The sequence below is a fragment of the Marmota flaviventris genome, chromosome 2, assembly GCF_047511675.1.
Source record: "Marmota flaviventris isolate mMarFla1 chromosome 2, mMarFla1.hap1, whole genome shotgun sequence".
Classification (NCBI taxonomy): domain Eukaryota; kingdom Metazoa; phylum Chordata; class Mammalia; order Rodentia; family Sciuridae; genus Marmota; species Marmota flaviventris.
The window spans coordinates 176,717,627-176,742,606 of record NC_092499.1 but is presented as its reverse complement, the minus strand read 5'-3'; the positions used below and the strand labels follow the sequence as shown (position 1 = coordinate 176,742,606).

The 24,980-nt window shown below is 44.4% G+C and overlaps 1 protein-coding gene and 1 pseudogene across 2 annotated transcripts in view; both read left to right on the top strand.

Annotated features, from left to right (window-relative positions):
• The window catches only part of Psmf1 (proteasome inhibitor subunit 1), a 31,309-nt gene extending 7,697 nt beyond the window's left edge, over positions 1-23,612 (top strand). For both annotated transcript variants that reach the window (XM_027954089.2, XM_027954095.2), the window contains exons 4-7: positions 10,306-10,491; positions 21,422-21,475; positions 22,564-22,722; positions 23,225-23,612. In XM_027954089.2, the coding sequence (XP_027809890.2) occupies positions 10,306-10,491; positions 21,422-21,475; positions 22,564-22,722; positions 23,225-23,276 (451 nt within the window). In that variant the 3' untranslated portion in view covers positions 23,277-23,612. The remainder of the gene's footprint in view (positions 1-10,305; positions 10,492-21,421; positions 21,476-22,563; positions 22,723-23,224) is intronic.
• On the top strand, positions 12-5,962 carry LOC139704766 (SOSS complex subunit B2 pseudogene; annotated as a pseudogene).
• Positions 23,613-24,980: the final 1,368 nt, after the last annotated feature.

The window sequence follows — 24,980 nt, the reverse complement described above, 5'->3', positions numbered from 1 at the left end:
CTTCTAAATGATGTCTTTTTTCCAAACTGAGAACCAATGGCAAGAAATAAAGAATGAGGTTTTGGTGTCCAGAGATTCAAGGGAGATTAACAAAATTTTTCACTCCTTGGCACAAACACTTCTCAACTCTCTTTTCTGTTTTTTTGTTTGCTTTTTGTTTCTGTTAAAGGCAGGATTCACGTAGGAAATGCCCCATGAAATAAAATGATGCAGTCAGGAGTCCACAGTGCTCAGTGGCTCCAGAGTAAAGGTGGGGCCAGGCCATTGGCTCAGTCGGGAGTAGGCTTCCTGCAGGACCTGTGCCTGATCAGAGTTCCCGTGAACCCCCACTCCACAGACGCTGGGCCTGCCCCCTCTTCTTTTGGGACCAGAACAATGCCTCCATTATAGTCAGTGAACCTATGTGATAGATCATGATCCCACATCATGGCGTCCACATGAGGGCTCACTCTTGGTGTTACACATTCTGAGGGTTTGGGCAGGTGTGTAATGCCTTGTCACCACCACTGCAGTATCACGTGGAGTAGTTTCCCTTCCATAAAAACCCTGTGTTCTGCGTGTTCCTTCCCCTCCCTCAGTCCCTGGCAACCACTGGTCTTTTTACTGTCTCCATAGTTTTGCCTTTTCAGAAGGTCGTGCAGCTGGAATATGATTCCATGCAAACTGTCTTCCAAAGTGGCTGCACCATTGCATCCCCCCAGGAATGAAGGTGGGAGCTCATGTCATTCTGCACCCTTGCCAGCGTCTGATTTGTCAGTGTTTTAGATTTAGGCCAGTCTAACGGTGGTATCTCATTGTTTAATTTTCAGTTTCTTAGAGACATGTTGGGAAGTTTCTTTGCTTATGCTTATTTGCTGTTCATATTTCTTCTTTAATGTAGTATCTGTGCAGATCCTTTGCTCACTTTTTAAATGGGTCGTTTTAGAAGTTCATTGTATACTTTGGTTAACAGTCTTTTATATGACAAGTGTTTTGCAAATATTTTCTCCCAGACTGTGGCTTGTTTTCTCATTCTAAATCCTAAACTTTTTTATTTTGAAATGTGCAGCACCACAGAAGAAATGGTTTGCAACAGTACTCAGTGAACACCCAATTGCCCATCACTTAGATTCACCAATTTTTAATGTCTTGCCACTTTTGCTTACTTTTCTTAAATTTTTTTGTTGTTCTTGAACCATCTGAGAATGATTTGCAGATGTCATGAACTTTTATCCCTGCACACTGCAGCGTGCATCTCCTTGTTCTTACAGGGCATCCTCTGACCTGACCTTAATACTGTCTTCACACTTGGAAGTGCAGCACTGACACAATGCTGTCATTTAATACTCAGCCCAAGATCAGATTCCCACAGTCATCCCAACAGCGTCCTGTGTAGCTGCTCCTTTAGTTTTCCCATATCCATCCATCCCCAAATCATACCTTGCATTTTCATGTCTCTTTACTTCCCTTTATTCCAGCAGTTTCCTAGACTTTCCCTTTGTTGCTTTTCAAGACACACACACACACACACACACACACACACACACAAAATGTATGTATATAACTTGTTTGTTTTTTTGCGGTGCTGGGGATTGAATCACAGAGTCTCGCACATGCCAGGCAAGTGCACTAAGACTGAGACATACCTACCCCCAGCCCTCATGTTGACAGTTGTGAAGACTCAAGATTGGTTGTGCAAAATGTGCAGATCGTTTCCATATGATTGGCTTCATCCAGTTGTTTCTGCATCGTTAGATTCAGGTTGAACATTGCTGAGAACAACAGTTCACAGGTGAGCCGCATCCTCCTCACTGCTTCACATCCGGGACCCAGTCTATCTTATCATTGGTGTTCTTAAATTTGATCATGTGTGAAGACAGTGTCCACCAGATTTCTGTGCCATAGGGCATCTGTGTTTAATAAATAATCTGGGATCCTGATAGCAGCCTATGGATGTTCTGTTTCCTGATGGTCTTTTGCCCAGTGATTCAACATCTATATATGATTTTTGCCTGCATCCGTTATTACAGAGATGATTGTAAAATAGTCATTTTCTATGTCTATCTTTTTTTTTTCTACATTTTTAGTTACCATTTTTTTTCCTGCCCCATTATTTTTAGTTTATTAAATGTCAGTATGGACTGGTGGATTTGGATTCTTTTTTATCAGTCTTTGAATGTTTAAGTTGTCCCAGAGTGGGAGTCCCTGCAAGCTGCCTCCATTATCCTTTTGACAACATCCTTGAGCATTTTCTACTTTCTGGCAGAATATGATGTTCTAAGTGTACCTTGTGCTTGCCTTGCCTATGGCTGGGAATCAGCCATTCCCCTGAGAGCCTTAATTTCTCTTAGTGGAGAATAGTATTTAAAAACCAAAGTCTGGGCCTCAGGCATGCTCATTAATATGAAGGTGTCACAGCTTCTGGGCCCTTTGAGTGAATAGAGCCCAGGAATCATTTTTTCATTAGATTTTGAGTTCAAACTGATAACTCTGTTTTAAATCTAACATCACACGATTCTTCTCTTATTCCAAACTTATATTTCCCTTCTCCTGTAGCAAGAACTCTGATTCCCAACAGCATCAATTTATTTACTCATTCACTTGATCCAAAATTTGCAGTTTCTAAACTGCCTACCACTGTCTACCAAGAGTAAGCCTACTAAGTACAGATCCAGATGTGACTTCTTCCCAGTTCTTTTTGTTCTTTGACTGTTTCCCATCGAGAATGTATGCAGTCAAAAGTATTATGTTCAAAACTTAGATTAATATTTGTTGTTTTTTTTAAATCAGTGTACTGAAGTTATTCCATTTTAGGAACAACTTTTTCCCCATCCTTTTTGACCTCAGGATTCTGGAGGAAGCTTTGCATCACTATAAATTCACCATCATCAAAGATTAACTGAACTAGGAATTGCCCACGACCCCTGTTGTGTTGATTTGTTTAGTCAGCAGTAACCACCTTGGACTCACTCCTCAGACTTCCACACCACCCACCCGCATCATTCAGGCCACCTGCTCTTTGTCTCTCCCCTCTTCCATGCAGATTCTGAGCAGGTCCTTTATGTACGTCCCTCCTGCTTACCCACCCTTAGTGGCTTTCCCACACGGCAGTAGGACCAGTCTTTTTAAAAAAATTGATTAGATCATGATTATAAATCTTAGTTAAAAGCGTCCAGGGACACCACCTCACGCCCATTAGGTCGACTGCTGTGAAGCAAGAGAGGGAACATGGAGAAACTTGAACCCCTGTGTGGGAAGGGGATGTGAAAAGCAGAATGACAGTTCCTCAGAAACTAAATTCACCGTAAAACCCAACAATTCTCTTTGGGCCACCCCAGCCCCAGTTGTCCCTCCACCCTTGCCCCAGACCTGAGAAGGTAGGAAGCCTTGTCCCCGCTCACTGCTCTGTATGAGTGGGGTCAACAGCCCACCTCTTTTTATAAAAGATATTAACCCCGGACTGAAAAACTTAAATGTCATCTTTATTTTCCTGGAGATAACCCAAGACAGCCTTAAAGTGAGATCGCGCAAAGCAGCAGATAAAACAGGCAGCGTCACTGTTCCGTGTGGGCTGAGATGGGGGGTCTCCTTCAGCCAGGGGATAGTGTCTGTGGACCCGGGATACACATCCATGTGGAAAGGATGTCTGATGCTTTGTACTGGGAGGGGCAGCGAACTTCAGAAAATTGGAGAATTTGTATGGTTTATTCAGAAGTGTCAAATTTCAGTGAGCCCAGCCCAGATTATCAAGGACCGCAGAACAGAGGGGCTCACAGTGAACAGAAGACTGATTCCATGAATAGTAACAGGTACAGGTACATTTGGATCAGTGGCAAATGGCCTTCAAACTGGCCCTGAATCGAGGGAACACCAACTTTCATATGCTGGTAGAAGCAATGTCCAGGGACTTATCAATCCACAGCTACCAGGAGTTGCTAATAATCAAACAGTCATGACCACAATAAGTAATGTCAGGGATCCTCCAAGAGCCTTTAAAAGATGACCTATGCCAAATAGTCACATGTAGTTTTTAAACACTTAGTGCACTTTTACTTATTGTGAACTGTGAAAAATATGTCCTTTATTGGTTTCCTTTTACGTTTTGATTTGTTAAGAATAGTGAGTTTTTATAGCAAAACTGTTAAGCTTCTCAAATCTCCTATTGAATGGGAACATTGAAAAGTAGGGGCGTATATTTTAGAGCAAAATCCTCTAAACATTGCACCCATTTCAAGGATGAGTTATTTAAAACACTAGCTTTATAGCTAGCCTCTATGAGTCTATCTTCTGTATGAATTTTGTAATATTTCATGGAAGGCTTAATGGGAGATGTTCTTTGTCTTAAATTTAGATATTGCCAACTAAAGCAATAACCACACACACACACACACACACAAAAAAAAGACCCCAGAAACTTGGTCATTACCAACAACAGTTTTGAGTGTTTGTGACTTCAAAAATGACTGAATTTATTGAGTGACTGCCATTAAGATTTCCCAAGAAATGAATCATCTTAAGATCTTGTTTCATTACCTAAAAAGATTATCAGAATTATGGAACAGAATGCAATCTGTAATGTAACGTTAAGTTTTAGAAAAAAGCTGATTTATTTTCAGATAGTGCTCTTAAGATTTGTTATTAACGTGGATTATATTGAAAGAAAATTTAAAACTGGGGCATTGAATATTTAGTTTTGAATCTACCATGTTAAATATTTAGAAGTATAATTTGAGTTATAACACCAGGGAGAGTTGGCGTTAAATCTCCGTTTGTTTTCTAAATACGCTTACTCGTTCCTGGGGTTTGTGTGTGTGTGGGAGGATGTTTTGTCTTGTTCTGTTTTCCTGTTTGATTACCATTGATCTATTTTTTTAAAAAACATTTATTTTTTAGTTGTAGTTGGACACAATACCTTTATTTTATTTATTTATTCTTATGTGGTGCTGACGATCAAACCCAGGGCCTCGCATGTGCTAGGCAAGGGCTCTGTGGCTGAGCCACAACCTCAGCCCTGATCTAATTATTTTTTAAAATAATTTTGGTGAACATAGTGAAGGTGATTCAAATTGAAATCGTATAGTAATATGCAGTCTTAAGTTGTAGATCCTAGGCACTCAGCCTGAAGTTAAAATCCTAGGTGGTACTTCTATTTGAAGTTTGTGTGTGTTCTCAAAGTTTCTGAACACGATTCACATAGCCTTATTAAATATCAAAAGTTAAATGACAGAGAAGTGATTACAGCTTTATTCAGAAATGTTAAGGTGGGATTTATTTATGTGTCATAAGTGGCATCCACTTCTACCTTTTACTGTAGGGTGGTTAACTGGTAAATTTTTCTTTTAGAATTCACCTCTTCTTAAATATTACCTCTTGAATAAAACTTACATAAATGTTAACAGATTTTTGGAGTTTTGGAAAATTAAAATACTGTCAAATGTGGATTACTGTCAAAAAAGGGTGTGAAGTTTCAGTTTGGGAAAATGAAGATGTTCTAGAGAGGGGCAGTGGTGATGGTTGGACAACAGTGCAAGTGTCCTTCCTGTCGCTGAACTGTCCACTTGAAAGTGGTTAAGATGGTAAATTTTATGTGTATTTTACCACAGTAAGAAAAAAATAGTTTTAGTTGTTAAAAATAAAACCCATCAGTGAATATCCATAGCTCCAGAATAAAGAACAAAATCCTTAATGGGCCTTGAAGCCTGAGGTCCACCCCCCCCACCCCCAGCCTTCTCTCACTCTCCTTCCCCTACCTGTCCGTCTGAGCCACCTGCCGCTTCCCTTCTGCCCTCTTCAGACCCCTTTGCCTAGAGCGTTCTTCCCAACCTCGGTCGGCCAACTCCTATCTATTCATTGGTCCCTCTAATTCAAATGTCAGTTCCTCAGAGAAACCTCCCCTGGCCACCATGATGGGTGTTTTAAAGTCTTGTAGGATTTCCTGAGGATTTTCTGATTAGCTTCTTGGAGTTTTTCTTCCCCACTGTCAGAGGCTGCCTGGAGGGCAAGTCTGTGTCTGTTGTCATTCTAAATAGACAAGGAAGGGCCAGGCCCTGGCCTTGCAGAGAGCTGCTCTCCTGGGTGATGCACATGCTTGACCCCTGGTCCCCTTGATGCTAAGAGAAGGCCATTTGGAATGTGGTCTCTTTCTTGACTTCATTCTATAATTCCACTGGGAGAGAGATTGACAAAACCAATGGGAGAACCCAGGAGCTGTCCAGGCCGCTCACGCTCATTAGAGCCTCGAATATACCCTGCAAGCCCAGGGAGAGTTGGCATTAAATCTCCGTTTGTTTTCTAAATACGCTCGTTCCTGGGGTTTGTGTGTGTGGGGGAGGATGTTTTGTCTTGTTCTGTTTTCCTGTTTGATTACCGTGGAGTAAGAGCCGCAGTAGCACTGCCAGAGCGGTGTGCTGAGAACAGGGGGAGCAGCCATGGAGTGCCAGTCTGGGCCAGCTCTAGGAATATGCAAATGAAAAACTCTCCATCTCCAGGAATCGTCTCCATGGAGACCTCACCACCGTCCAGCCCTTCCCCTCAGCTTCAGCCGCAGCTGCTCCGCCTCCTTCCTCCATCTGGCCCTCCCCTGGTCACTGCAACCGGCTCCTCTCCTCTTGGTAGGACCCTGTTGTGCCCCTCCATGGGTACGCTGGGACTTGCGAAGGAGTGTCGCTGGGACTTGCGAAGGAGTGTCGGCCTACTTGGGTCCTTTCTGCCACGCCTTTTCTCCGTCAGACGGGATGATGGGTGGTCTTTTGCCACCACCAAAACCCAATCCGGGACTTGGCCGTTCTTCTGTCAGGCCCAAGTTCTACTGACACACACCTACCTGGAGGGACACAGCCTCTACGGAGTCCCACAGCTCCTCTGATGGAAAGAGAGCAGTGAGCTTTATCCCCAGAAGCCGCAGAGTGGCCCAGGTTCCCCGTGTGGAGCCCGAGCCCTGTTTTTCGCGGGGGGGGGGGGCATGGGCCACCGGCTCCCAGACCTGCGCAGCCATCGCAGCCTGTGCACTTCCTGCTGGTGGAGCTCTCCTCGGTGAGGCTCTTCAGGCTTGGCTTTGGCAAGAGCCGAGCTGCTGTGGCCGGAGGACCCAGGCCGGCCTCCGCCCAGCTCCTCGCCTGCCCTCGCCGGCCTCCTGTGCTGGAGAAGCCTGAAACTCCGGCCTAACCTTGTGTCCCCAAGTCACTTTAAAGCTGTACAATAATAATAATGATTTTTAATTAAACTTTTTGTTTTGAGATCATTGTGGACTTAATGTGCAGTTCTAAGAAACTCTTGATGCTCTTTACTAAACTGAGGAAGTTTTCCTCTGTTCTTAGTAGACCCTTGTAGCTATTTTACATTTTACTCAGTGATATGCTCCGTCTTCCAGAAGTATCCTGCAGTGTCACTCACAGGTTGTTAACTAGATGCAGTGAAGCCAAACACTTTCATCACCACAAGGATCTCTGCTGATGCTCTTTTATAGCTATACCTACCCCCAACCTTAGCTTTCTAACCCCCTGGGTATTTGTTCTCATTTCTAGAATTTTTGTCATTTCAAACATTTTGACGTTTATAAATGGAATTACATAACGTGTAATCTTTTGAGATTGGCTTTTCTCAACATAATATCCTTGTGGTCCATCTGAGTCGTATGTACATTAATATTTGTTCATGCTGTTTGCTGAGCAGTATTTCATGGTGTGAATGTGCCATAACTTAACCATCTGTTGGTTAAAGGACACCTGGATGGTTTCCAGCTTTGGGCTATTACAGATAGAAGTGCTGTGAACATTCCTGCCCAAGCTTATGGGTGGTGGTAAGTTTCGTTTCTCTGGGATAAATGCCCAAGAGAACAATGATAATCTCATGTTTAGTTTTATAAGAGATAGTCAAAATCTTTGTTCCAGAGTGTCTGTTCCATTTTGTACCCACCACTGGTATGCGCGTGATGCACATCTTTGCATCTTTGCCAGCATTGGTTATATGTGATTATTCTGACAGATGTGCAGTGGTGTCTTATAAAGGTTTTAATTTGCAATTTTTCTGGTAGATTTTGTTGGGAATTTCAAGGTAGACTGTTATGTCATAGGCAAATAGAGACTGTTTTATTCCTCACTTTCTAATCTTTAGGTGTCTTCTTTTTCTTGCCTTATTGAAGTGCCTGTATTATGGTACACAAGTTGGTGAGAGAACATCTTCCCTTGTTCCCAACACTAGGGGCAAGGTGTTCAGTTCTCCACCAGTAGGTGTCTTGGTAGCTGTGGGTGTTTTGTTGATGCTCTTTACTAAACTGAGGAAGTTTTCCTCTGTTCTTAGTTCCCTCCTTCCTTAATTTGTTGAGGTTTTTTTTTTTTTTTTTAAATCATGAATGGATTTATCTTGTTGGGTTTTGTTTGTTTGTTTGTTTTTGGTACCAGGGTTTGAACCCAGACATGTTTAACCACTGAACCACATCGCTAGCCTTTTTTATTTTTATTTTGAGACAGGATCTTGCTAAGTTGCTGAGGCTGGCCTTAAACTTGTGATCCTCCTGCCTCAGCCTCCCAAGTCACTGGGATTACAGACGTGCGCCACCACACCCAGCTATCCTATCAATTAGTGTCCACTGTTCTTTCTGTACAATAGACATGATCATATGAACTTTATAGTTTATTGATATGGTAGATTACATGGATTAATTTGTGATTATTAGACTATCCTTGCATACCTAGAATAAATTCTATGGTATATAATTTTTAGATTTTTTGAATTTAGTTGATTAATGTTTTGTTTGGGGGGGGTTGCTTCTAAGTTCATAGGTGATGCTAGTCTGTAGGGATTTTTTTTTTTTCTGCTTTGTCTGATTTTGATATTCGACTAATACTGACTTATAAACTGACTTTGGAAACCATCTCTCCTCTTATATTTTCTGGGAGCAACAGTAAAATTGGTGTTTATTCTTGTAGACTTAAAAGTAATCATCTACAACTGAAGATTTGGGGGAAGGGCTTGCTTAAGTATGAATTCAGTTACTCTAAGAGAACTATTTAGATTATATATTTCAGAAATGTTTTAGTTATAGTTTAGGAAGAATCAGTTATTCTAAGTTGTTGGATTAAGTTTTTCTTAGCATTCACTTATCCTTTCAGTGGTTACAGATCTTTTATAATATTCCATTTCATTCTTAGTGTCTTATCTTTTTTTATGTTTGTCAATTTTAATAGAAGTTTGTCGATGTTATTCATTTTTTGAAGGACCAGCTTTTTGTTTCATTAATTTTCTCTTATTGTTTTCCTGTTTTCAATGTTACTGGTTTCTTACTTTCTTATTTCTTTACCTCTGCTTGCTTTGGGTTTAATTTTCTTTCCTTTTTCTAGGTTCTTCTTTGTGTGTGTGGGAGGGGTGGTGGTGCTGGGGATTGAACCCAGGGCCTTGTGCATGCAAGGCAAGCACTCTACCAACTGAGCTATCTCCCCAGCCCGTTTTCCAGGTTCTTGAGGTCAGAATTTTGGTTATTGATCTGAAGCCTTTCCTGTTTTCTGATGCATGCACTGAATGTGATCGTTTCCTCTCAGCAGTCCTTAGCTAGACCCCACATGTTTTAATATGTTGTTCTCATTCTAATTCAGTATGTTATAATTTTTTTCAGGTCTTCTTTTTTGATCCTTGGATTATCTAGAAGTGTGCTTTGTTTAATGTCCCTGTATTTAAAGACTTCCTTTTTGTTGCATTGCTAACGGGACTCCGTATGCTCAGGGAACACATTCTGTGTGATTTCAGTTATGTGCTTTGCCCTGTGGCCCAGACCGTGGCTCGTGGTAAAACCTCAGGAGACTGGAGTCCCAGCGCCTCAGCCCCACCCCGTTGCTTATCTCTCAGGCAGAAAAAGGAGCCCCAGGCAGGAAGGGACAGAAGATAGAATCAGCCTTCCCAGTGACCCCCATTCCTGACAGCAGTGGACCCTGAGCCCACAGATCCCTGCCTGCCCAGATCAGGAACTGGTTCACCCTTCCATGACCCTTCCCATGACACGGGGTGATGAACACACAATGAGGCTGCAGGAGGGGTGGGGTGCAGGCAGAGGCAGCCAGTCCAGGCCCTGTGCCCCCACACCCTCACCTCTTTCTAATGGGGTGGTAAGCGAGGAGGGGCAACTCAGATGCCTAAGAAGCTTAGGCCCAAATCTCGGAGACAGCGCCGGGCTGTTGCCCCCCTCACCCAGGTCCCCCGGACGGCCGGATCCCACCGCTGCAGACAGCCCAAGGGCCATCACGGCCGCCGCCCCCGCCACCGCTGCCAGAACACGGCATGCAGGGTTGCCAGAGGACTGCGAGAAGCTACTGACTCCTCATCTCCTTCCCGCAGGACCTACAAGAACAGTGAGGAGCTCCGGTCTCGGATCCTGTCTGGAATCATCTCACCCATCCATGAGCAGTGGGACAAGGCTAGTGTGAGCAGTCCCCATCGGGAGTTCCCCCCTGCCACAGCCAGAGAGGTGGACCCCCTCCGGATTCCCTCTCACCATCCGCACACCAGCCGGCAGCCTCCCTGGTGAGTACAGTCCTCTACAGGTGGCCCGTGCCTCTGCTGCAGGATCTGGCCATCCTTCCCAGCCGGCCGCTCTGCCGCCTCCCTGGCCTCCAAGTGTTCAACAGAACTGTCCAAGTCTTGGTGTATCCAGGCAGAAAAGGGAGACGCAGGTGGTTCTGAAGGCTGCGTGGTCTCCTCTCCAGAGGCCGCGCACAGCCGAGTCTGCCCCGGGTCATTTCTCTGGGGCTTGCGTGCAGCAGTCGAGGGTACTGCCCAGGCGTTGAGTCAGCTGTTCATTCCAGAGCTCTTGGTACAGGGCCCGGGCCAGGCTTTTTGGCAAAATGCAAAGATGTAGAAGGACTTTTGGGAAGGGGATGCATTCCAGTGTTCCTTGTGTTTCATTTTGTCTTGACCTCTCCGACAACTTAGAAGTTTTCCAAAACAGCATGCTGCATGAGGGAGCCGCATCCAGGGTCTCTGCAGGTTAGGGTGGCAGCATTAGACTGCAGGCTTCTGCTTTGAAGAAGGCAACAGACCAGGGACCTTAGTCTCTAGCTGAGCACTTCCCAGTCTGGAGCCCACGCTGAGGTAGTAAGGCTGGGGTTGACAGGGTAGAAGGGACAGTTCCCTGTGGGGCTTGTAAGCACTCGATAAATGTGAACTGCCATTGATTTTTTACTCTGATTTGCAATTATATACCTCTATTTAAGTAATAGGAGATAAGCCTATTTGGCAAAAATCTTTGAAAATATTAAGTCCTCTTGTGAGAGTGGAGAACAATAAGGAGTGATTGAAAAAGTTGGGAAGGGTGTATCTGATGTAACCTCCTATTTCACAGAAGGGAACAGAAGTAAGACCTGCCTAAGGTCACCAGCCATTCATAAAGAGGCAGAGCTGGGCCTCCAGATGTCCTCACTCCCTATGAAGTGCTCTGGCTGTGATCTAATTAGAGTACGGTGGCAAGATTTAAGAAAATAATCCCCAGAGAGCAGTTGAGGGGGAAGATTTTTAGACCTGAAGTAAAAATTTTTAGACCCTGAGCAGCCATCGAGGTGTATCCCTGCCCCATGCACTGACATACCCACATTCTACCTGTCTCACACCTGGAAACCTCCAAATGCACACCCAAGTCGGGTGTCTGCCCTAACATTAGATAGAGACGTCTGTCTTCCAGAGTGTGGGTGCGCTGTGTCTGGAGCCTGTCGAGGGAGCCTGGTCTGCCACTAGGTTTGTGTCCTGCTGCTGTTAGTTGCTGGGTGCTTCTGAGTTAGAAGTACAGCTGGAGAGGAAGGGCCACTGGAGTGGGGAATTGAGCGTTGATGGCAGGTCTGTCCCTCTCCCAAGTGCTCTAGGAAAGACGAGCAAAGACTGTCTATCAGGAAAGGACTTGGTTTGGTTTTTCTATCTAAGCCTAACTTTTTATTCTTGTCATTTTAAGTCTCACCCACTTCCCTTTGCTCATCTGTCCTCAGATAGTCAGGAAACTGCCCCAAATCTTGTCCCTTGTTTTTTTTTTTTTTTTCCTAATATTTTCTTAGTTGTAGTTGGACACAGTATCTTTTATTTATTTATTTTTATGTGGTGCTGAGGATCAAACCCAGGACCTCTCACGTGCGAGGCAGGCACTCTGCCACTGAGCCCCAGCCCATAGTCCCTTGTTTTGAAAAACCAGTTTTTCCTGAGCTTAGCCAGCTTCACTAAAAATACACTTTTAGATATAAAACTCTTGTTTATGTGATTCTAAATTCACTATTAATCTCAGTCTTTACATGTGATTTTTGAATGTTCCCAAGAGTTTGTGTTCTATTTTCTTTTTAATATTTATAATCCATTTACTAAAATGCTAAATATATCTTTTTTAGTATCTGATATTTGATTATTATTTTTCTTCTTTTGTCTGACCTCTATGGGGTATTTCAAGCATTTGTAATTTCTTATTGTAAATAGTGTCTGTGTGTGTGTGTGTCACTTTTTTTTTCTTATACTTCCCTTACCCTTGAGTTGTACCCCCTTTATTGGTGGATCGAAAACTTTTTGGTCTCAAGAATGCTCTTGCACTCTCAAAAACTTACTGGAGCCCCCAAAGAGCTCTTATTGGATGTCTACCAACACTTACTGCATTAGAAATCACAACTCAAACTTTAAAAATACCCAGTTACTCATGCATTTAAAAATAGCAACCCATGTTAGCCTAAATAACAAACTTTGATGAAAATATCTTTTCAAAACAAAAAAAATTAGTGAGAAGAGTGATATAGTTTTGCATTTAAAAAAAATTTCTTTAATATCTGACTTAATAGAAGATAGCTAGATTCAGTTTGTCTGTCTGACTGATGCTGGGGTAGAACCCAGGCCCTCCTGCATTCTGAGCACATGCTCTACCCCTGAGCTACACCCCAGCTGGATTCTCGCTTGTGCCTGTGAAATTCAATCTTTAGGGGACTAGTTTTTGTTAAAGTTTTACACAGGTATTTTATTGGAAAAAAGAGTAGTTTAATAACTTTTTCAAATATTCTTTGTGTGTCTATTCTTCTTTGCTATTACACAAAACTTAATAACTGATAGTTTCTTGAAGGGTTGGTGACGTGGAATCTGAATCCATATCTGTGAACTTTGCATACATCTGTTACATTAAAATCTACTGTGGATCCTGCTTTTTGAATGGATCCCCTCCCTATGCACGATATTGGAAGATCAGGTTATTTGGCCATTTGGAAAATATCGATTAACAGATATGGTAAAAGAATGATACATTTTGTTTTATAATATCCCAAAATCACTTTCATTGGTAATTCTCATCAGAATACTAGAATGCCATCAAGCTCATGTTGGAAACAAATTTCCAAATTGACTGTTTTTTGCTTAAAGTTTTGAATTTTATCATTGACTGCAAATACTGTCCCTTGTTTTCCTTGAAGTAACAGGATACTTTTTAAAAAAATATTTTTAGTTGTAGGTGGACATAATACCTTTATTTTGTTTAGTTTTTGTTGTTGTTGTTTGTTTGTTTAATGTTGTTCTGAAGATTGAACCCAGTGTCTTGTGCATGCTAGACAAGCACTCTACCACTGAGCCACAACCCCAGCCCAGTAACAGGACACTTTGTTTTGGAGAAAATATTGACTACCAAGTCAAGTAATCATGGTTTGTCATTCTTCCTAGTAGAAATGGTTTTCCTTGCACAAATGGGCAGTTCAGGTAAAAAACAACTGCATGAGTACTTTTTTTCCAAGATAACTATATGTAATAGAAGTCCTGTGTGCATACAATATTTCCCATGTCATCATACAATATTAAAAAGACATGTACTCAAAAATTGAGATTGAAATTTTTAAAAAATTGATGTTTACTCCTCTGTCCAGGAAGCGAGGGGGCGATGTGAGGGAGGCATGTGGCCACTAGGTGGCGTTACTGCTTTGGTTCATGCTGAGGCCTTAGCTGCTCACCCACCCCGGCTTCTGCACCCTCAATGCAGATGGCAACACAGTGGAAAAAGCCAAAGGCTTCTAAGATAAAGTAGAGGCCAGATGTCTTTTTTTTCTTTTTGAAGTTTTTGTTTGTTTGGAGGTTTGTTTATTTGTGTTTGGGTTTGCTGGTTATTTGGATTTCTTCTTTTGTGAAGATATAATTCAATCTTTTGTCCATTTTCTCTGTTGGTTCACCTGGCATTTTATGACTTGCAGGCATTCCTTATATATTCTTAACTTTGCCAGATATTTATATTATGAATCTCCCTTCCCGCTGTGGCTTGTCTTTCTACTCGGTGCATGGTGGGTTTTTTATTAAAACATTCTAGATTTTTAATAGAATCTAGCTTATCAGTCTTTCCCTATACAGTTGGTAATTGTTTTGATTTGTTTAAGAAATATCATATATTTTCTTTAAGAAGTTTGTCATTTTACCTTTTTAGATCTTCAATCCACTTAGAATAAATTTTTATGTGCAGGACAGAATTCATAGTTTTCCCTATTGGTAGCCAGTTCATTCAGTAGCATATTTTGAAAAGAATATCTTCTGCCTATGCCACCTGAATAATTTTCATTTTTATTACTTGTGAAACTATTATTACTTATTCCTAAATTTTACTCTCTTTCTTTTCCTCTTGGAGCCAAATAATCTTGAACCTTATAGTTCTTCCCCATGGACAGCAAAGTGAGTTCAATAATATTTCTGTATGTCGTGTTTAATTATTGAGCACTACCTGTTCTCAACAACCTGCTAGGCATTTCATCCACATGTTCTTATTTAATATCTCAACACCTCCATCAGATCAGTAAGAGCTCCATTTTACATGCAAGGGAGCTGAGGTTCCTATACAGTTAGCTTCATCACAGCCAGTAAGAACCGAAAGTTGTGTTATAATAATAGTAGAATATTGGCACTACTTCTTGACTGCTTTGTGATGTAGCAGGCAGGGTGCTGCAATAAACATTCTCTTTTAATGTCTGTGACAGTCCTGAGAAATAGACAATATTATCTGTATTTTATGGAAGAAAAGACTAGGCCTTGGAGATCTCGTGACTTCCAGGGGGTCATAGAGCTGTTAATTGGTGAAGCCAGAATTGGAACTTGAGGCTAACTAAAGCCTTTGTTTTTTTCCCCAAGTCATTTTGTTTAAGTGTCCCTCATGTGTCCCTAGGCACGGAATACACGATGAGATATGGCCCAACCTTCAAGGAGTTTCCATTAAATTAGGGCTAATTGCCTTTTTTGGTCCAGACTGTAAGTCTTTTTTAAAAAACAGTGACAGAAATATGTCTGAGATGTGCTTAAATTCAGAGAAGAGCAATTAGCCTGAAGTGGGACAGGATAGAAAGAAAGACTTCACAGAGATGATGCCTAAGCCAAACTTTAAAAGACCAATAAAAATGTTATGACATTGGGGAAATTGGCTTTTATGGCCAAGGGAAGAGTGGGTACTAGTGGAGTCATGAAACCATCTTGTCTGTACGTTGGCGGGCAGAGTGGGGGTTGCTTGTGCCAGCATGTGAAGGGAGAAAAGGCAAATAAACACAGGACCCGACCCCAGGGGCAGTGTGTGCTGCGGGGCTGATTTGATCCTTGGGTGATCCTTGGGAGCCATCAGAATGTTTTGAAAAACGACCTGGTTGGGACCCCCAGATTTTTTTTCTCTGAAGGAATCCAATAAGATTGTGACAGTTAACATGCTAACATGATTAATATTAAATGAGTCCTAACTGTGTCCAGGAGTTACATTAAGTGTAAAATACATGTAAACGTAGTCTCTCTTAATCCTTATAACAAGACAGGGAGGCAGCTGCTATCCTTATCCTCATTTCCTAGAAAAGAAAACTGAGCACAAGAGGTTGATCAGCTTGCCCAAAGCAATGCAGCTCGTGAGCATTAGAGCCGGATTCAGCCTTAGTGTTTCCTCCTCCTGACATGTGTGTCAGCACTTTCAGAAGAGATGATGATCATGGCTTTAGTTTTTCAACAAAGGAAGAGAAAATCCAAGTGGCTGGAGCCCAGTACACCATTGGGTGGAGAGAGGAGGTGCCACAGTGGTGTTGGCGCAGGCCAGTTACATAGAGCCTTGGGGCCAAGGTCAGGGGCAGTGGGAAGCCACTGGGGGTTCTGTCAAGGAAGGGGACTTTGTATTATTCACATTGAAAATTTTTAAAAATCCCCTTGGAAAAGTACCAAAAGACAACAGAGAGGAAAGCGCTCAGAACGAACTCCTGGCCTTCCTTGCAAACTGTCCATAAGCGGATCTGCTCCTGAAATAGTGTGTCAAACACTTCCAGGCTAGAGCCTCAGGAGAGCCCACCGTCCAGGTCCCCGACTGACCCCCCGATAGCACATACATGGCACAGATCTTAGTAGTACCACAAAGGCTTTAAAAACAGAACTGACGTTGAAACCAGAAGCTGGGGCCCAAATGCAACTGGGTTAATTGCCTGCTAAAATAAAAATACCAAGATTCTCCCTTCCTTTCATAGCAAAATGTTCACCATGTCTGGGATAAAGTCCAAAATTACTGGGCGTAAAAAAAACCAAGAAAATTTCAGCTCACAAAAAGACGGTCAACAGATGCCAATACCAAGATGACACACATGTTAGAATTATTTGACAAAGACTTTAAAGCAGCTATTATAAAAATACTACAAGATGGGAAGGTACATAGTCTTGTAATGAATGATGGATAGAAAGACAAAGGCAAATAGAAGATATAAAGAAGAATGAAGTGGGCATTTTAGGACTGAAAAATACAACAAAATTACTCCATTATTGGATGAATCGATTTGACTTGAGTCTATTAATTTAAAGATAGAGCGGTAAAAACTAAGAACTGAACAACAGAGAAAAATTTTTAAAAGTCTGGGAAAACCTGTGAGACGATTATAAAAGGTCTCACATTAGGGCCATTAGAGTCCTAGAAGGAGCACAGAAAGAGTGCAGCAGAGAGAAATACATAAAGAAAATCATGGCTGACAACCTCCGCTTAGCAAAGGAAATCAACCAATGATCTTAAAAGCTTGGCAAATTATAAGTAGGATAAAGCTGAAGAAGTCCATGCCTAGGATGTCACATGTCACAGACTGCGGAAAAGTAAAGGCAAATACCTTGAACGCAACTAGAGAAAACCAGTATATTACTCACAGGAAATAAGAATTTGATTATTAATTTCTTATCATAAACCATGGAGATTACAAAAAGTAAAACAATATTCTTACAGTGTTGAGAAAAAGCGAATTGTTAATCCAGAATTCGATATCCATTGTGACTAGTTTGCCTTCATTTCTGAAGGATATTAAGATTGTCTCAATGAAATGAAAATGAGAACAAAAAGAATTGTAAAGGGAAACTCTTCAGACAGAAAGAAATGGCACTGGATGGAAACAGGCCGTCAGAAATAAAGCCAGAGCAATAGAAACGGAAAATAACTGGGTGATATAATAGAATGTTCTCTTGAGCTCTCTAAGGTGTGTTTTATAGTTGAAAGCAAACATTAATGATATTCTGGGATAGGGTTTTCAGAGTAATATAGTATATGACAACGGTGAGATAGAGATGGCAAATGGAGGACGTGTGCACTGGTGAAGTTTCTGCATTCCACTTGAAATGGTAAGATGTTATTTTTAAGTATACTGTGAAAAGTTATGTATATTGAAATCTTTCTGAGAAACCACTAAAAAAAAGAACTGCACAAAAAAAGAAATAGACAAGGGGCTGGGGCTGGGGCTCAGTGGGTGAGTGCTCGCCTAGCATGTGTGAGGCCCTGGGTTTGATCCTCAGCACACATAAAAGTAAACAAAATAAAGATATTGTGTCCATCTACAACTAAAACAAAATTTAAAAAAAGAAATAGTCAAAAACAAAATGAAGTAATTACAAGAAAGAGGAAATGGGAGTATAAAGGGAACGATTGGAAAACCAATAATAAAATGCTAAATCTAAATCTGAACATAATAATAATTACATGAAGGGTAACTAGTCTCAACACACCCCATTAAAAGATTTTGGGCTTTTGAGGTGGGCAGTTCAAGGGTGAATCCTATCTGCCATTTACTAGTATCTGTGGCCTTGTGCAGGAAACCTGGCCCCTCTGAGCTTCATGTATAAAATACGAAAAATAACTAGGTTCAGTCAGGGCTGCAGTGAGGACGGGACTATGTGTACGGGGAACTCGGCACATTGGTTTGTTTCAAAAGTAGCAGAGATGCATATTTGCAGAGATGCAGAGTATCTTTGGAAGAACATATAAGAAACTGGTATTGTCTGGGTGGGCTGGGGGACAAGAGTAAGAGGGAGAATTTTAGTTATTACAGATCCATAATCTCTTGTCCACAATTTTGAAATCAAAACAGTTTATTTTGCTTGGTATCAAAACTTACTGATGGGGTTGGGGTTGTGGCTCAGTGGTAGAGCGCTCACCTAGCATGCATGAGGCACTGAGTTCAATTTTCAGTACCATATAATATAAAATAAAGATATTGTGTCCACCTAAAAAACTAAAAAATAAATATAAAAAAAAAAACCCTTACCGATGGCAAAACCTAACCTGAAGTGGATGAAATTCTTTATATCTCCAGTAATCCCACTTAAATGTGAATATTCATTCATTCATTTTGGACAAATATTAGCATATTGGTTACAGGGCCCTTCTTAGAAGTAATAAACAAAATATGTTGGTATTCCCATCTGACCTTTCCAAAATACAGGGAAAAATTATGAATTTCAAAACATCTGACCCAAAATGATGAACCTTTGTATCCTTTTTTATTCATGAATTTTGAAACTGGGGAATGCATTACCTATTCAGAAAACTGAATCTGAACAATCCATCTTTCAGAAACTAAATTTTAAAAAACTAACACAGGATCTGACACAAGCTCACAGTAAATAGCAGGACCGCTGTTAGCCCATCCTCGTAGGCCTTTCCCGCCAACCAGAAACCGAGGCTCACTGTCATGGCGGCCTCTGTGCACTGCTAGATTTTGTATTTTAAAATACAGAGGTTTTGTGACAGGCTTCTGCTGGCCAAACCCAAAGTCCAGAACATACTTCTTGCTCCCAGTCCTTAGTCCTTTCAACTGAACTTTCATGCCCAAGGGAGGCTTATTCTTTTGATATAAAAGGGCTGCTCCTTGGGAGGGAATCCTGTGTCTTCCAGATCACCCCCACCCACTCCCTGAGGAGAGGGGCCGCTTTGGCAGCCAGGACATCCTGCCCCAGAGGACCTCGCCATTCCTCAGTGGCTAGTTTCCTCTGTCCTTCAGTTGATTTCCGGATGGTGGAGCCAGGGATTGAGCTCAAGGACCATATACAAAAAAAAAAAAAAAAAGAGAGAGAAAAAACTTAAATCCCTAGAGTCTCAATCAGCACACCTAGGACCATGATTTGGCCAAAAGAGCTGTGGAGAGGAAGAGGGATCCTGGGTGCCATTTATTTCCAATGGGTTCTAAGCACACGCACCGTGAGTTCCCAGAAGTGTGCGTGTGTTGCAGTGAGACTGTTGTGAACAGAATATGCTGTGACAATTTTGAGTGCGCAGATGGCTGCAGTGGGCCTTGTGGCTGCCCCTCCAGCCTTCCTTGTTCTGTTTCTGCGTTTTTCATTCTCTGTGGTCAGAGAAAAATGAAAATGGCTTCCTATTTCAGGAACAGTCAGACTCTTTCCCCAGGCATTTTAACAACCACCCAGAGCCCTGTGTCCGCTGCCCTATAGGGGGCACTTTGTGGAGCTAGATAAGATGCTTGCTGCCCACAGGCACCACCTGGCCTGTCCTCAGAGAGGCCCATGATGTTGGAGGCCACCAGAAACCATGACTTCTGGCTCCATGAGCCCTGGCTGGGGGGTAGTAACCTGGGTCAGGAAGGGTTCCTTTCCTTGGAATCCTGGCCCTGTTCCACCCAGACTTCCGTATCCTCTCCAGCCCTCTGGGTGGAGCTGACTGGAGAAGCATTTTGGATTTCTTCTCTAGTTAGTGGCTTCTTACCTGTAAGCTTAGATCAGCTGCCGTTGGCCAGCTTTCCAGTTCTGGCAGGAACCCACTGGCCCCAGAGCGTCAGGTTTGTGTTGCTCACCAGGGCTCTGAGCAGCCTCCAAAGCACGCATTTTAAAATACTAAACCTTTTTTGCTTTATTACATTCATCTTCATATCCTTTATGGGAGATACAAAGAAGAACCTGACCCCCAGAGCGAGTGCCACTGGTCACACTTGCAGCACGCTCCTCTCTAGTTTTATTCACACCTGTCGTCCCCTCCCTGCCCCCACGCACTTTTCTCAGTTGTTCCCTGGGCTCTGGATGATCTCTCCCCCCACACTTGGGCCTCGAGCATGAGCATTTTCTACATAATTTTTAAAGCATTCTGGGAACATTGTTTCTCTTGTTTCCATGGCTGCATATAGGGATAGATGGTGCTGGACCTAACTGGTCCCTAGGGAGGCCGATTCCAGTTTCCCTGATGGAGGTCTTCATGGATGCATTTTAACGTGAATGCTTATTCCTTCCTCAAGGGGGACACCTAGGTGTAAAATTATTGGATCAAAGAATGTGAAGCTATGTATGACAGTGAAAGAGGGATGCCATTTTGTGTGTGGGTAGAGGTGCTGCGGGGTTGCTCTAAGAAAGTGTCCCCTCATTTCTGCTCCACTTCATCACGCACTCTCAGGGAAGGAGGAAGTCAGTACCTTGCTTCCTCCAAGGAAGAGGGGAGAGGTTTGTAGGCTGTGCTTCTCCTGTGGGGAGGGCGCAGAGCAGGCCCGCAGCACACGGGGCACTGAAGCTCCACGCAAGGGCGGTGATGGAGAGAAGGCTGAGACACAGTGTGTGGCTTGGGACTGTGCTGCCCTCTCTCTCCACCTGGGAAGCTCTTCAGTCTTAACTTTGTGATTTTAGTGTTTGGTTTTTGAGCAATATTTTTCTGGTGTAAAAGTTCTTGGTTCTTTATACAAAGTTTAAAAACTTGAAGAAGGTGTGGATAAAATAGTGTATCTGGAGGTCGCCCCTGTTAAAATATATCTTTACCTAGAACTAGGATCCTGGCTGGGTTTGGCAGTGCACACTTTTTCACAATTATTTGGGAGGCTGGGGCAAGAGGATATCTCAAGTTCAAGGCCAGATTGGGCAACTTACCGAGACCCTGTCTTAAAATCAAAAGGCTTGGGGTGTAGTTCAATGGTAAAGCACCCTTGGGTTCAATTCCCAGGATAGCAAAAGGGGGAAAAAAAATGAACTGGGATCCTCCATGTTGCCGGCTTTTGTTCAGCTCTTCGCACATAGTGGTCTTGTGATAATGGTTGGTGTCAATCTGTGCCAGGGACCACTTTGAAATATCTCATCTTGTGGTCTTATGCAGGTGTCGCCCCTGTCCCCTGGGGCTAGGAATGCATTTGCAGACCCAAAAGCATCAGGGTCAGGCCCCTGGGAGCCCAGGCACCTGGCTGATCTGGGACTTGCGCTAATTGTCCCTTGTTTGTTTCAGGTGTGATCCCCTGGGCCCATTTGCTGTCGGGGGAGAAGACCTAGACCCTTTTGGGTGAGTACCACTCGGGAGGTGGCAGCAGCGTCAGTTGCTCTTGTGGCTTTGAGCCCCAGCTCATCTTCTAATCTTAGAACTTTTCATCAGTCTCTCCTTCGGGGTGAAGGAGGCAGTTGCTGCCAGGCAGCTGAGAAGGCACTGCCACTTAGGGTGCTCTCCCACCCAGGGCTGCAGCAGGGCCTGAGTGCCTGAGAGGATGGGGCAAGCCCAGCAGGCAGCTCTTCTGTCCTCCCTCTGTCCCCTGCACCTGGTGGGGGACAGTAGCCTTCCCTTGGATGCCAGCTACACAGGGTCTTTCAGATCTGGGTTAAGCACCGTCGGGGCCCAAACCTTAGGTGCTCAGGGCTACGGAGATGGCACCTCCATGCGGAAGGGAAGTCTCTGGGCCCCGTTAGATTCTGTGTGGGTCGCCTTGCACCCAGCAGAGTTATCACGCCCCAGCCAGGCTCCATCCTCTGCATGATTGAGACTAGCTCTTAACCTCACAGAAAGGTGCCTTCATCTTTGTCATCCTGCTGCTGGAGAGTAGGGAGATCATGGAACTCTGCAGTGCCACTCAGATGTGACTGCAGGATTAAGGAGCACCAGCTCATTCATCCTCATTTGAGCACATGAGGTCATGTCTGCAGAACTCCGCGAGGGCAGGTGCCATCAGGAGCTGGACTCGGGCAGCACACAGGCAGTGAGAAATTGCCATGTGGCTCTCAGGGATGTGGCGGGAAACCCAGCTTGGTGAATCGTCTCAATGCTCCGGTTAGCCCTAGACCTTGGGGAGTGCCTCCCAGAGCCTGTGCAGACAGCTGTGCACCAACTGGCGAGTTCTCCCACTTTCGATCACGGTGACCCCGGGATACAGACAGGCAGGGATAGGGAGCCCTCCGCATCTTCCTGCACTGTCACCAGCCCCTCCGCAGGGCAGAGGTGCTCTCTGTGGGCTTGCTTTTGCCTGCTTTCTTCTGACTGGCACGGCCTGCTGGGGCACCTGGAGTAGACCTCCCAGTCATCCTCGTCCATTCTGGCCCTCCTGGCTCTGTGCCAAGGGCGGTCCCTTCCTCAGCTGCTTACCTTTGTCCTTTCTGCCTCAGGTGTCGGAGAGGTGGCATGGTTGTGGATCCCCTGAGATCCGGTTTCCCGAGAGCTCTTATTGACCCATCTTCAGGCCTCCCAAACCGTCTTCCTCCAGGCGCTGTGCCCCCAGGAGCTCGCTTTGACCCCTTTGGGCCCATTGGGACCAGCCCATCTGGGTAAGTATGTGCTCAGGTGTGCTGAGAATCGACCTCATGGCAGCTTAGCCCGGCTCAGCATTGCAGGATTGCCGCCAGCAGGATTGCCACTACCCCCGCTGCTGCTGCCAGGAGTGTGGGCTCTCCTCCAGGCCCTGCCCGCTGCCTTCCGGGAGCCTCCAGGAGTTACCTTCCCTCTGTGCCTCTGTGCCTCCCTTCTCTCCAGGGAGCTGTCAGGGTGCAGGAGGAACTAACACGTAGTGCAGTTCGACATGTGCCTGGAGCTCACTGCCGTTGTGGCAGTGGAGAGTACTGTCCTCTCTATAGATGTGAGAGTTGAGACCCCAGGGCTGGGTTAACTTAGCCAGCGTAGGAGAGCCAGGATGGAAATGGAGGCTGCTGGCTGTAAAGTGCATGCTCTTCAACTCCACAGCCACCAGCCTCTCTGGAGAGCACGAAGGCGAGGGGTGTGTGGCCTCGGCCCTCCCTCCCTCTAACTCACCAGCCCCTCTTTCCATTTCAGACCGAACCCAGACCATCTCCCCCCGCCGGGCTTCGATGACATGTACCTGTGAAGGCCTCAAGAATGTAACATCCCAGCCTCCTCTCCACTCTCCTGGAGCTGCCATCGCCGGCCCCACCAACAACCGTGTTCTTGCGGGCTGGGGGCAAGGGACTCTGCCCATGTGTTTGCAGGCTAGCTGGGATTGCCTCCCCGACCCTTATCAGAGCCAAGGTACAGCAGCCCTCCACCTGGCTGCACATAGGTCCCAAGAGAAATCAGCGTGTCTCTCCCACCACCAGAGAGACTCCGGCAACATACACCCTCCACCTGATGCTATAAGAACAGAACGCATTTTGGATGTTATTATTGAGAACCAAATGTCAATACAGAGTCCGTGTTGCCAGTCTCCCACTTTTCTTTCTACATTAATGCATAGCTCCTTCCAGTTTTGAGAATTTAGGCTCTGAGACTATAGGACTGAATAGCTCCTCCCATCTGAACCCATTCTTCCCGACCTCCCCTTTCATGTCACTGTTGCTCCTGACGTTACTGAGGTGAATCTAGCTACATGGATGGCAGTGAGTGACTGTAATTCGCATAGGTCACAAGGATGACTCTCACAAGGACAGGCACGTTGTGCAAAGACTGTATCATTGTGATGAGAGCAAAATCTCCTGGCCATTCCTGTTCTGGGCCAACCCTCTGGATCGCCTGGGCCTGGACAGCAGTGGCCTATAAGCAGAGGAATAAACAGAATTTAATCACATTTTGCCCCATAACTTACTGAGTGATTGGAAGGAAGTCCCTTCTTTAGGGCTTTGTCCCCACCTGTGAAATTGGAGGTGCCTTTCCTGCTCTCCAATATTCTGGAGTCTCTTTCCATGAGTGGCCACAACCCCTAGGATTGGGCAGAGGAAAAGAGTGAAAACTCAAGGTCTGTGTGGCATCTGTAATGGTGTTATTTGTCCCTCTGGGGACCTAGACAAAGCATAGGAGAATGGGCTCCATCCAAATGTGGCCTCAAACTTTGGGAGGAGCAGGGAGCCCCAGCCTCTGGAAGCTGTGTGCTGTGTCCTGTGTCTGGCCCTCCTGACCTCTGCCGTTCGCCAGCTCCTCTGAAGCTGGAGCCCGACAGGCGTGTGCGGGGCTGAGGCCGGTGCTGCGGTGGGAAGAGCACCAGAGAGCACAGGCGGAGGCGCGAAGTCAAGGCCCTGTGCCCTTTGTGCAGACAGTATTTCAACATGCCTGGGTCGCTTTCCCTAAATTAGGACATGTCATTCCCCTATAGACAGCAGCTGGACACTGTAGCTTTTCTGAGGTATCAGCTAGGCTGGATTTTGTGGCCTAAGATTCCCTGTCTGTCTGCTTAGCCCCAAAATGGATAGGGTAAACCACTGACCAGCGCAGGAGGGCCAGCCTCAGGTCGAGGTAGAGGCTGGCCTGGGGGGGCAGGCTTGCATGAGCAGGTACCCTGGTATTTCCAGCAAGCCCCACTATGTGCATTGACATAGTAAAAGACCCCAGAGACAGGGAGCTGACCACTTTGAAGTCTTTAAAACATCTCCGCTATGAGGAAAGACCCAGGCATCAGGCAAAGATGTAACCACCATCATTGCTCATAGTCTTCCTTAGGGTTGGCAGACTGGAATGTTCGTTTTTGTTTTGGAATTGGACCATACCTGCAACCAAGGGGCTTGGAGCACTTTGCTCATAAAACTACAACAGCGCCAGGCATGGTGGCACATGTAATAATCCCAGCGGCTCAGGAGGCTGA